Genomic DNA, 14,127 nt, shown 5'->3' on the forward strand with positions numbered 1-14,127 from the left:
AGACACATACTGACTGCATCCTGGGCAAATTACTTAACCTTTCGATGTTGTTTTTCAGTCATTTCCAGTCATGTCCAATTCTCCATGACCCTATTTGGGGTTTTCTTGGCAAAGATACTGGAATGGTTTGCCATTTCTGTCTTTAGCTCATTTTACAGAAGAGGAAACTGAAGCAAACAAGATTCAAATGGCTTGCCCAGTATCACACAACTAATAAGTGTTTGAATCTGAATTTGAACTCAAGAAGAGAAGCCTTCTTGATTCCAAGTCTAGTGCTCTATCCCCTGTGTCCCTTAGCTGCCCCCCAGGTAATTCCCTAAGTTTTAAGTTATGGTTATGTAATGGTTACCAACCTGCATTAGTAGAGCTTAGTTCTCCATTAAGAGTCTCCGTTAAGAGTAATTGAAATATGGTCCAAAAAAAGTACCTGTCTCATAGGATTGTGGTGATATTCAAATGAGAAAACGTTTTTCAAACTTTCAAGAGTTATATAAATATCAGTTATTGCCGATTACTAGAAAGATTACAAAGAAAATGTCTTTGCAGGATATCAGCAGGTTAATCTATGTGCATTTATTATGCCCATACTATATCCGAAGCACTGTGCTATTCACAGGGGAAACACAGAAAGGCAAAAGAAACAAAACACAAACCCTGCCCTCAAGGACTGAGTATAAATTCTGATGTAAATATTTAGATATATGGACAGTATGTACAGAGTCTTATTGTCTCAGTCCTATTTAAGACTGACAGTTGGGGTTTTCTTGAAAGAGATACTGAAGTAGTTTGCCATTTCCTTCTCATTTATAGATGAGGAAATTAAGGCAGGGTTAAATAATTTGCTCAGGATTACACAGCTAGGAAATGAATGAGGCCAGACTCATCTTCCTGACTCCAGATCTGATACTTTATCTACTGTACCACTCAGCTGCCCCATGTACAGAATAGATGATGGTTCCCCTAAAGGAGAAGGTTTTTGCAGCTGGAAGAATTAGGAAAGACCTCCTATAGAAAGTGAGATTTGATAGAAATGATAGAGGTTTGCCTCACATTTCCAAGCATGAAGGACAATCAATTTAAATAGAAAGAGAGCAGAAGAGTATCATTTTGATAAACAACAGGTAGGTCAATTTACTTAAATCATAGAAAATATAAAAGAGAGTAAAGTGTAAGAAGGCTGGAAAGGTAGGAAGGGGCCATATTTTGAAGAGATTTAAAAAACAAGTCTTATTTTGTTATTTAAACCTCTGTTTTGAACTTTTCTTGGGTCATCTTGACATATTCATTGCAGCAGCTTGTAATATATGTTTTTTTTTATTTCCTAAGGGCATGTTGATAGCAAATAAATTCTCTAATAAAAGGTATCATAAAATGGAATTATTGCACAGGAGACAGTAAAAACAATAAATTTTTAATAATGAATAAAATGAATGTGTTTTCATCATTGACAATTCTTTTTTTTAATACTTTCCATTGTCTTTCTTCCTCAAACCATAAACTTAATATTTGTATAGTGACTTATTCCAAACCCAAACCCTTCTCAAAGAATCTGCTCTTAGGCAGTTCCAGATCTAAATTTCTAGGACAACATTTAGCTTTGACAATGTCTGGCTTTGAAAAATCATCCCTGGGACAAGGTTTGTGAGGAACAAGAGGAAAACTTTATATTTGACTCTGGAAGTGATAGGAAGTTATTGGTATTCAATGAATAGAGAGGTTGATAAGTTAAGACTTACATTTTGTATAAAATCACCTTGGATAGCTCAGTAGAGAATGGATTAGAGTGGGAGAAGACTTGAGGCAAGAAGACGATTTAGAAGGGGAACAAGGGACCTGAACTTTGATTTGTATATGAGTGGAGAGAAGAGGACACGTATAGGAAATGTTGTAAAGGTAGAAATGATAAGATTTGACAATAGCTTGTATATATGGTGTGAGTGAGAGTGAGTAATCAAAAATTAATTGAAGGCTATGGGACGGAGAGGAGGAATGTGAGGGAAGAGATATGATGTTCTCCACAGTAATAGAGAAGTTTGGAAAGGGGTGGTGATTGAAGGGAAGGAGGGGGAAAGAATAAGTTCTGTTTTGTAGATGCCTACAAGACAAGTTTTTCAAATATCCAAAAGATTGTTGGAGATGTGTGATTAGCACAGAAAAGAAATTAGGGCAAGATTTTTATATCTGAGAATCAATCTGCTTTTTGAGGATCATTATACTTGTTAAAGAGCTAATGAAGTCACCAAATGAACTAGTATAGAAGATGAAAGAAAAGGCCTAAAGCAGGTTTTAATAAAGAATATCAAATTTCCCAATTAAAATTTTCAAAGCACTTTGTAAGGTTTTAAATTTGACAATGAAAAAAATTATATTTGAGGACTTTTAAAAGTTGGGCAGCTAGTTGGCACAGTGGATAGAATGCCAGGCCTGCAATCAGGAAAAGTCTCTTCTTGTGTTCAAATATGGCCTCAGATACTTCCTAACTGTATGATCCTGTATGCCTCAGTTTTCCCATCTGTAAAATGAACTAGAGAAGGAAATGTCAAACCATTCCAGTGTCTTTGCCAAGAAAACCCCAAATAGCTCACGGAGAGTTGGATATGACTTAAAATCAACTAAACAGCAACAACAATTTCAAAGGTATTATTAGTCCTCTTGATGACAAGGCAACCGCTTACTCCCAACTTTTCCTTAATAATACATATGACTGCTTAGAGATATAAAATCTTTTTTTGTTTCTAGACTCTCAGACTTGTAATTGTGGAAATAATTGTTTTCCCAGGATTAGGGTTTGAATAGGATTGAGGTTTCTTTGCCCAGTGGTGCTTCAGAGTCTCAAAGATTGAAGTGGGGATTTGTTTCTGGCTTGTGTGGTTCCTTCCCATTTATTCCACAGGATACAATGATAGTCATTTATCATCTTTATTTTCATTCATGTGTTTATAGCTTATAACAACAGTTGTTCCAGATAATAGTTTGTTCCATATTAAATGGCCTTTTGGAGAGGGTTCTCCAAGATCTTTGTTTCTTATCAGTTCAGGCTATCTGGCAGACTCTCTTCCTATCATTCCAAAAGATACCTATTCAATCTTGTCCTTCCACAGGAAGTTTATTGTGAATAAGAGAATGAGAGCCATGTGCAAACCCATCTCTTTAAAAATGAGGTGTTACTTTCATGTCAATATATGAAAGGAAAATATTGCCAACTCTTGACTGTTGGGGATACTTCAGAAAAACTTTGCTGGAGAATTGATGAGCAAGAATTGCTTGTAAATAATTCACTGCATTTATTAAAAATACATATATAAATATTTAACAAATTGATTCTTATTTTGAAAAGGCAAAAATCTCCATTTATAAAAATTGTTTCTAAAGCAAGTTCATTGTAGCCATATATGAAGAAAGAATGGTTTTGATTGCTTCAAATTGATGCACAAAGTTCCTGAAATTCACTGTCGTATCATGAAACTTTGGCAAAGAAAAGGAAATGTTTCTTTTCTCTCTCTCCTGATTGCCCTATGGTGGAAGGTTAATGAAGAATGAGATAATAAAAATTATTCCAAGAGTAGCTAGAATAGCAGGGAGAAGAAACTGAAAGTCTGCATGCTCCTATCTACCACCTCCTGAAAAATCAACAGTTAGTATTCTCTCTCACTCTCTTGCTTACTCTTGCTTTCTCACTTGCTCTTTCTCCCCTCTTACTTTTTTCTTTTCCAATCCCTATCTCCACTCTCTCTTTTATCCCCTCCTCCCTTCTTTCCCTACTTTTTCTCCTCAAGCTTTCCTCTCTACTCTTTCTTTCTCTCCTTTTTCCTTTCCTCCCTTCCTCTTTCCTTTCTCCCTTTTTTCTTCTCCCATCACTATATTCACTCCTTTTTCCTCTCCCCTTTCCCTTTCTCACTTTTCTCTCATCTCCTTTCTCGTTTTCTTTCTTTCCTCTATTCTCTCCCCTTCTTCATTCCTCTTTTCCTCTCTCCTTTCCTATCTTCCCTCTCCATACTTTTATTTCTCTTTTCCCCCTTCCTCTCTTCCCCTCTACTCCTTCTCTGTTCTGCCAAAAGGAGCATAATTTTAATATTAGCTAAGATGTATATGTTTTAAATATGGGAAAAGAGGCAGACTTTAATGTTATAATCCAGAAGCTTATGTGATTTAATGGTTTTTTGACTGATTGAACAGAAAGATTTAAAAAATCTTGAGAAGGATAAACTTTGTAAACAATACAGGCATATGGAGCCAATAGGCTTATTATGCAGTAAGTTGCATTTTTGATAGTTTTTTAAGTAAAGTTTAAAGGTTTCACAAATACTGGCACTCAAGAGCAGCATTGGGTATTTTTCTTGCTTTATATCTTGATTGTAGGAAGTGGCAATAATCAATACTTCATACCATTTTTAAAAGTGCCATGTTGTTGGCTTGAAGTTGAATTAGATTAGCCTTCCATCAGAAGCCCTCTGTCACTTTTCTCCTTCACATTGCCTAAGGGAGGCATGAGAATGAATGGTAACAGTAACTATTACTTGGCACTATAATGAGAATCTTGGGCATTCATTTTTCATAGCCCAGTGAGGAGTGATGGCAAGAGCCCTGGATTTGGAATCAGAATTAAATTTGAGTTCAGCTTCTTTAATTTACTTACTATGTAATCTTTGCCAGTCACTGAAATTCACTGATCCTTACTTTTCTTCTCAACAAAATAGGGATGTTAATGTTGGCACTATCTGTCTGACAGGTTTGTTTATAAATGAACTAATGTAAACTCTTAAGTGCTATTTAATAAATGCAGTCTGCTGCATATAATTGCAAATAAAGTTCATCCATTTTCCATATGGCTCAAGAGAGGAGAAAAGAAATCAAATCACTATATTTAAGACCATATAGTAAGTGGAGAAAAGAACAGAAATGAAATTTACTATTTACCAATTGAGTGTTAGAGCCTGTGAGATTCACTTTTCTTCAAAACGGGCAGAAGGCTGTATCTTTATAAATGTTGCCAGATTCTTTCAATAAATCTTGTTCTAGTTAAATAGTAAAACCAGTTCAAATTCATGTTTCCTTTGAAAACGTATGTGCTATGTAATTAACTTTTAACATTGCATTTTTGGTGCAAGTATCCCTCATTTTATGCAACAAAATACATCCTGGAAAAGTCTATTATAAATCAGATTGTTTTTAATATATCAAATCATATCTTTCCATTCTATCTTTAGTTAATCTTCATCTGACAGTTACATACATTTAAGTTTCTATGTGTCTTGACTTTCTGCTCAGTTCTTAAAAATCCATTGTAATCACCCCCTAGTTTATTTGTTTGCATATGGATTTTCATGTTGATTTTCTTAAATTAAAGCATACCTGAATTGGTGTGGACATTTTGCCAAGAAACCCATCCAATTTGATCTGTTCCTATCATGCTTACATTCCATTCTTGTACTATACCAGAGTCGGTGTCCAGGATCCATCAGAAGAGGATCTCAGTGAAACCTGCTGGAGGTATTTCAGGTGACATGATGAGTTTTTTGCATCATAACATTTAACCTGGGGCTTGGCTTTTCAAGTCTTTCTAATGCAACGTTTCTTTTCTTTTTTTTTTTTTTTTTAACAAGATCCCTCTCACTTTCTCTTACTCTTTGTTTTCCTCTGTCATATTGAACAAAAAGTGTTATGTTAATCCTAATCCACAGTTTTGCTTCAAATAAACTAAATAAATATTATTCCCAGGATTCTTTTTTCCCCCCAACGTGATGAAGAGTTCCATTATTATCATACATGGATCAGAATTAGCTGGTTTTCACTTATAAAACTTTGGTAAGTTTAGGCACCCTCAGAAATCCAGTTGGATCTTCTAGAATCATTTTTAACTTAGCAGTGAACTGAGCTGAGCTTTCCCATTTCAGTGAGGATTGACTGATGCAAAAAAATGGATTGAATCTTTACTGAACGCTAACTTTGTCTTATGGTTTTCATTTTGTTATTTCTTTGTTGTCTTCTTTCTTACCTTTGTGAATCCACATATTAAAAACAAAATAAACAAAAAACCTCCAAACAAACCATAAATGGCTAACTAGAACTCACTCTCAGAAGTCTCTCTTATCATTTCAATGTATAAATTTCCTCCCAAAGTGTGCTTCAACTGTCAAGGCTATAGCAATCGGAAGGATAGTTGTAATGTTTGTTCCCTTCTTCCTATTTAATGTATTCCTTCTTGATGTTCTGGATCTCCTTGTTTATAGAAGAAGCTACCTGAGAAAATGTGGTTATTTTTGATGTTGCTAAACTATCTTTCCCTATAGGCAGCAGTGAAGTAGGTATTAACTGTCATTAAGAAGGCTCTCTAAAATATGGTTTTGTGTTTTTTCTCTAAGAAGTGTGCAGTGGTGACCACAGAGAGTTCATTCAGAACCAGTGTAGTATTTAAATTGCTTCTATTATCAAATAATTATTTTTATTCCTTTGCCGTTCTGACTTCAGACATCAGTTCGGTTTGGGGAAACCATGCCTCAAAATCTTACCATTTAAAAAAAAAAAAAGAAAGAAAAGAAAAAGAAAAAAAAAAATCTTACCATCTTGGGTAAATTCATTCCTTTGGTCAAATTTATAAACCCAGATACTTAGATTCAGAACGTTTTAAACTTGGGAACCTTTAGAGATCATTGAGCTTAAAGCATCTTTCATCTCCCTTCCATTCTTTTTTTTTTTTAAGTCATCATGTAAATATTTAATTAAGAAAGCTAAGCTTTAGGAATCATTGGCATTTACAAAAAGCTTCCAAGTTTATCCACTACATAATGAAACCCTGAGCAGACCTCCACAATCACATTTTTTTAAATGACTCATTAAAATCATTCTCCATGTCCCCCCAATAAATGAAAAGTAAATTTTCAGTGCATTTTGTATGGCTATCATGCAATATGCCTTCTAGGTAATGTGCAGATTCCAAACTAAATTGGTAGAAAAACTGACATTTAGGACTGTGTTAAAAGGAGTCCATAAATATCTCGAGGTATTTTGTTCAGGAATGAAATCACTTTTGCCCAGTTGGATTATTTTTCCAGCTGAAATCTGCTTAAATTTTGACCTGGTTTTGGTTTTGTTGTTGTTTTTTTCTTTTGATAATAAAGCTCCTTTCTACCTTCATCTTCTCCCCTAATGAAGAGAAAAATAATCAGGAGCTGTTTATTCTGGGAGAAAAAGTTCTTTCCTGGTGCTCTGATGAGATTAACTTTAGTCTATCAGGAGATTTGTTGAAGTGGTTCAGAATAATAAAACTCAGTGTAAAGTTTCAGATTATTGTAAATTGCTAGCTGGGGAGAAATCATTATGGCAGACAAGGTCACAAAGAAGTAAATGGTTCCTGTGGACAATTCATCCAGAATTATGGTACTAGCATGTCACTAAATGGAAAATTAGAAAATACAAACACCAGGAATATTATATAAATACTTAGTATTCACTATTGCCCAGTATCAAAGCAGACACACCAAAGTAAGCATCCTGGCAAATAGATTTTCCTCCTGCTCTGCAAGGATAATTTGATTCAGCCACAGGGACTGAATTATATTGCTTTCCTGACCTCTCAATCCCTCCAAACTGTTTACACAAGTAAAACTGGATAAGTAAACCACAAAGGAACTCTAAAAGAAAAAAGTCCTGGTAAAGGAGCATGTGTGAAAAGGAGGATGGGTTAATCCTATCCTTTTGTTTTATCTTGGTGAAGTGGGGATAGTAAGAACTGATGGTATGGATAAAAACTTCAGATCTCTGTTTTGAAACCAATTATTAGAATCTTTATCCTTCATCTCTAACCCCATTGACCCCCTGAATTACTACCCTCCCCAAAAGCATTTATCCTAGACATTTATCCCTGTTCACTTTATTCTAGTGGCAACTAGGGCAAGGCAAGGCATCAGGGCTAGAGTAGTCACAAGAGTCCAGCAAAGTTTGGGGCATCCCAAGGTCAGGAGACTGGCTAAATGCTTAAGCTGCTTCTAGAGTCAGCCTGGGCTGAGAAGGCTATTGATAACAAATGCACATGGCTGCTATCAGAAGTTAGCCACATATTCATTCATTCAACAAATGTTACTTACTGTTGCCAAGCAAGCACTGATCCACAAGAGATGGAACAAAACTAAAACAGGCCTTGCCTTTAAGGATTTTAAATTTTAAGTAAATAAAACATGTGCATACGAGGTGTTGAAAAAGGCAATAGGTAAGTAGCTGGCCTAGTAGCCAGCAAGTCCTGGGTTTAAGTTCTGCCTCTTAGCCTTAGCTGTTTAATCACAATGTCTCATTGCTCTAGGCTGGTCTCTAAGGTCACAAATTTCTGGGAAGGTATCTACATTGATAGAGGAGATGGCCTCAGCCAGGAAGTCTAACTGTTGAAATCAAAGATCCAGCCCTAATTCAATAATATTGAAATATATATAAAGTAATTTTAGGGGCTTAGGAAATGACACTAGCAATGAAGGAGCCAAGAATCTGTGAAAGGAGGTGGCAGCTGAGCTGAGCTTTGTAGGGATGCTGTGAGACAGAGATGAAAAGGGAGGAAGGCATTCTAGGCAAGCAGGACAACCTGTGCAAATTAGCAGAGACATGAAACGGCATCCTGTGTGCAAGAGCCAGTTAGTCAGAAAGGGAATTAATAAGCAATTAGCTTAGGAAAGTACATTAGGACCAGGCTCTCAAGGACTTTAAAAACTGCACAAACGAGTTCAGATTAGGTCTTAGGGGTAAGAAGGAGGCTTCTTAAGCAAGAGAATAAAATGGTTCGAGCTGTACTTTGAGAATATCAATTTGGCAACTTGTGTGTGGTGGAAGGTGAAGTTTGGAAGGACAAAGGAAGGTCAAAAAACAAGGAAATTTCAGGAAAAGTCAGACAAAGTATAGACAACCATGAACAGCACGCATTTGCAAGGGGCTGGCTATAGTAAAATTCTGATGAAAAGTGAACCAACTAGCTAGATTTCCTCTTTCTCCCTTTCTCTGAATTATTCTACGAAAGAGAAAAAAAAATTACAAGAAACAAAATGTATATCAGGAATTTGACCACATTCCAGATCCCTAAAAATTCTACCTAAACTCTTTATACAATCATCTCCAGGTTTGTGTGCACTTATGGTGCTGGTCCTGGAGTCTTGCAAGTTGTGTTTGATATATTGTCACTAAGGTGGGAATAGAGATGGAAGGCATTTGGAAACTTTCAACAACAAAGATTGTTGCATTAAATTGAAATTTCTAATGAACTAGGGGGTAAACTTTTGTTATTTAGTATTTTAATTAATCAAGGTTTTACTGTTTTGACTAAGAGACTTAGAAAGAAGGAAGGGAGGGAAGAAAGAAGAGAGAGAAAGAAGGAAGGATGGAAGGAAAGGACATAAGAAAGGAAGAGGAGAGGAGAAGGAAAGAGGATGAAAGAAGGGGAAAAGGAAAAGAGGAAGGGAGAGAGGATGGAAGAAAGGGAAAGGAGATGGAAGGAAAGAAAGGAGGGGAGCAAGCATTTATTAAGCATCTAGCATTTGCCAAGCACTGAGTTCTAAATATCATTTTACTGGATTTTCACAACAATCCTGGGAGTTAGATGCTATTATTATTCCTACTTTCCAGTAAAACTAAAGCAGAAAAAAACCACATAACTAGTAAATGTCTGAGATTAGATTTGAATTTAGGTCTTCTTGAGAGTTGAATTTAGGTGACATAGGGGTTTTAATCCTAACTTTTTCTCATTCTCCTTGGACAAATCCTTTAAACTCCCTGGGCCTAAGATTCCTCCTCTGTAAAATAACATCTACTTTCAGCTCTCATTCTGTGATCCTATGAATTTTATCTTTTCAGGATCTCAGAATTTGTAGGTAGGTCCTTGGGTATAGAGTATCAATTTGATTGGGAGTAAGCTTGATACTCAACTTAGAAAGAAATGGTGCTTCAGAATTATATGCCTGACTATATCAATAACTTGTATTGATCATAGTTGCTTCAAAGATAGACTTGATTGAGTAAATATGTTTTCAGTATGAATGCATTAGGGTTGTTGAAGTTATGCAGAACCTAATTTGGCATAGATTTACTGCCAGCGAGTTTTATCATTCTGTTAATGTGCCCCTTTTCCCTAATGTAATATTTGCATTTGAGACCTATAGGAACTGGGGGTAAGGTCTGGTTTTGCTCCTTCTTGCTTGAGTAAATTCCACTGAAGTTTCCAGAATTGAATGAAAACAGTCAAGACTGACTCTTAATATGATTCAGGAGTGGAGTAGGGGGAGCGATAGTGTGTGTTTTAGTCCTTTTATTAACAGATTAGTGAACAGGAAGTAGTCTAAATGGAAGGGGGTGGTATTTGGCAACTTTTACAGTATTCAATAATATTTTTCCCCCATCTAGTAAAGGACTTACTCAGGCAGGCTTTTTTTTTTTAATCTCTTAACCTATAAACTTACCATCTCAACTGTGCTGAAAAAGGAAATTCATTTTATCTTGGACATCACAGAAATCACTTGTAAAGGTTAAGAAGTCTGGGAGTTTCTCCTCTGCCTTCCCCCACCCAAAATAAGCTGTACAGAATAGAGAGATTGTTACTGGCAAATCCAAACGGCTATGTTCTTGGCTGTACTGCAACTAACAGACATGCCCTTCAGATCACATAATCTGTTGCAGCTATTTTCACAATAGCGTCTCTGTGGTCAGACCAAGACTTGCTTGTTCACCTGGCATTCTGCTGGGCAATTTGAGTGATTCTCTAGGGTAACCAGGCTCTCTGCTACTGTATTCATGCACCTGGTGCCTGGAAGATAATCAAAGTAAATTAATCCAGAGCACAATGGCTTGAAGCCTCCCAATGCGGGGGCTGATATTGGCTCCATAGCTAGGTATCTTATAATTGCTTGTAGTACATTTGAGCAAAGGCTTTTATCTCTAATTTCCATTAAAGGGTTCTCAGTATAGTTTTCTTATGTCTATAAGAGCGACAGTATGATTGAATGTGCTGCCCTCCCTGAGGTCACTTCTGTACAGCAGGTGTTTTTAGATCCTAGTGTTAAAATCATTGGAATTTGGCTGCTACTTCTCTAGACAGTTCTATGACCCTAGATTGGATTGCTCCTGCATTAGAGAGCCACCCATGATCTCCCTCTCTTCTTATTTTCCTAAAGGCTCAAGTGCACACATTTGGATAGAGTTTAATCCCTGACTCTAAGCTATATCCAAATACACCGAGTCTCTTTGATAAAAAGCTATAATAGAACACTACCTCCAAGTACTGCAGGAAAGTTCATCAGATTTGAGGCATCTGTGTCCACAAAGGTTCGACCATTGTTAGGAAATCTGGTAACTTAGTGCTCAATTTCTTAAATTGTTATTCACTACCCCCATAGGGTCTCATAATTGAATGTGGGAATTGTGAAATATTGTAAATGTTTGATTTGTATACCTGTTTTATATACCTATATATGCGAGATCATGTAAAAGTTTCTTGGGTAAAAAGGGGCTGTGAGTGGGAAAAGTTTAAGTAGCCCTGCCTTAGTGGTTTTAATATATAATTACACCTGCTTCAGAAGATAGCAGGCAATTCTTTCCCTTTGCCTTCTACATGCTCCTTTCCTAGTTTCTTTGATCCCAAAGTAATTCAATTAATGGCATCTGGAACTTAGGGTAGAAGAGGAAATTTGGGTCTGTAGAAGTATATGAGCTAATGTTACAACTTTTATGATCTCTTTTTCATGTTCTTTCTTTGCACTCTGAATACTCTGAGTATAAAAGTGTCTGGGAGCACACAAGTGGCAGTAATGAAAATATCCCTACCTGCCTATGAGCCTGTGGCACCCATGTTAACTCAGGATATCAGATTCTTATTCTGACTCAAGTCAGCTTCCATCCCATCCCTTTCTTCCGCAGTAATGCATTCCCATTTGGAGTTAGATTTTCCTCCTGTCCCCTTTCCTATTTTTGATAAGAATTGATGAGGAGAAGGAACTTTGATGAGTAATCATCACACTTTTGTCCCTTGCTCCTCTCTACCTCAGCACTTCCTCATGTTATCCTTGCCATATTTCTCCTCAAAATGAAGCAGGATAAAAGGCTTGGGGTAAGTAAGAAAGATGATAAGTTGTTGTTTAAATATCCCCACTGAGTCTGTGAAATTAGTTAAAAAGGTGAAACAATATGGTACATTGAAAAGAGTTCTTAATTTGGAATCAAAGGGCCTTTCCCCTTTATCAAATGTATGACTTTGGCCATGTCTTGTGGTTCCTGATCTAGAAAATGAGGAAATGGAACTACATGACCTTCAAGGTCCCTGATAGCTCTAAATATAAAAGTCTATAATCCTATGACCGTCATCATAGCAATCTTTTTTTCAGTAACTGGGGAAGGTGGAATTTATTGTTGTCATTGTTTTAAATGCCATTGATTTTAATTTTTAGTCACGTTATTCAGAAGCCTTTATTCTTGACGCCATAATCCACCCACTGTGTTGGGTAACTAAGTTTACTTCACCTTTCCACTGTTTTGTGGATACCAGCATATTAAGACTTCCTGAGGAATTTAGACTTTACTCATCATCCTTTGCTGGTCCCCAATGTGGCAGTTCTGGACAGGAAGAGAAATTAGGTGGAAAGGCAGGGAGACAGCAGAAGCAAAGATAAACCTTTGAACCAGGATTCTAAGTCCTTATATAGGACTCATCTGGAGGGGGGATAAAACTGTTTGACTTACAAGTGTCACAAATTTTGAGTTATTGAATTTCAGCAGTGTACCAACTCAGCATGGACACCACACAAGGCACCTTCTGTCAACAAGGCCCTACCTTCTAGGAAGGGAATGGTGTGCTTTCTCTCTCTTTCTCTCAATTTTTTTCCCCAAATGATTCTTGCATGAAAGCTTTCTTGTCCTTTTAGCTAACTGCTCAGGCTGCTTTGGGAAGGTGATTGACATCTTGGTTACATTCAAACTAGAGTGCTTGCCATCATCTAAACATGTTTTGTGTTTTCTGTTTTTCTACTTATTTTTCCCCCTGGCATGGCTACAGAGTTGGAGTTGATCCAGATCAAGACCCACCACCCAGCAATGACAGCTTTCAAGTCTTACAGGGGGTAAGTCAGCAATAACTTTTCTTCCTTCCCTCCTAGGGAGGCAACCAGCTGTCAGAAAGTGAGAGGAGAAAAATGAGATATTCATGCTCTATCATTCATTTACCAGCTATACCTGATTTCCTGAGTTGTTTTCCCTCCCTGCCCACTTCAGTGTTGAGTATATACTTCCACAATGATTGAAGTGAGAGAGAAGGGCTAAAATGCCCTTCTAAAACGAGTTTATCAATAGAGACTGTAGCTCCTGGGTACAAGGTTTGGCTTAAATTCATAAATGTGGATTAGTTTCTTGAACCAGTTATGCATATGTTGCCAGTAAACTGGGTAGTGTGTACTTCAGGGGCCTATGTCTGGGGGGGAAGAGGGGAAAAAAACCTGGAGTTAGGAATATTTGGGTTGAAATCCGGCCTAAGACACTTCCTAACTATGTGACCCTGAACAAGTCCCTTATCCTTTATCTACTTCAGTTTCTTCATCTGTAAAATGGGGATAGTTGGGAAATTTGCTAATGTGTTTAACCTTTAAGTACTATATAAACACTAATTATTATTATTAACATCTAATTTAAATTTATATATTTAATTTTATTATGTATTTTTTTAAAAAAACATTTTTCTGAGAAAGGATCCATATGCTACACCAGATTTCCATCAGGGTCCATGAAAAGAGGCTAAGAATCCTAATCTAAATGGTGCCTCTCCCTGGAACCAGCTTTGCATTAAAATTATCCCTGCATTCAAAGTATTTGAGATTTCTTAGACCCATTTCAATGTCTCCATTTCATAAATCAGGTTGAGCTGGAGAATATAGTGCCTGGATTTTTTTTCTTTTTAAATCTCTACTATTGTCTTTTCCAACTTGAATTGGGTGGGTTTCATTCACATTGAGATGGTGATAGTACACACTGATTCACTAACAGAGAAGGTTATGTGCAACTTGTAAGTCAACTGCAGGCCCCCTGCCTAGGACCATAAAGCTAATGTGTGGAGCGTTTGAACATAAAGGGAAACCTTTTCAAGTGGGAGCTTCAGCAATAATTTGGAGTCTGTGT

General features: G+C 36.7%; 1 protein-coding gene across 3 annotated transcripts in view; it reads left to right on the top strand.

Moving 5' to 3' along the window:
- The window catches only part of SLC9A7 (solute carrier family 9 member A7), a 195,090-nt gene that overhangs the window by 152,053 nt on the left and 28,910 nt on the right, over positions 1-14,127 (top strand). Inside the window, exons 13-14 of one of the 3 annotated variants that reach the window (XM_031959079.1) lie at positions 5,440-5,499; positions 13,016-13,079. In XM_031959079.1, coding sequence (XP_031814939.1) covers positions 5,440-5,499; positions 13,016-13,079 — 124 coding nt within the window. The remainder of the gene's footprint in view (positions 1-5,439; positions 5,500-13,015; positions 13,080-14,127) is intronic. The other 2 variants (XM_031959080.1, XM_031959081.1) reach the window with 2 other exon arrangements.

The sequence above is a fragment of the Sarcophilus harrisii genome, chromosome 3, assembly GCF_902635505.1.
Source record: "Sarcophilus harrisii chromosome 3, mSarHar1.11, whole genome shotgun sequence".
Classification (NCBI taxonomy): Eukaryota; Metazoa; Chordata; class Mammalia; order Dasyuromorphia; family Dasyuridae; genus Sarcophilus; species Sarcophilus harrisii.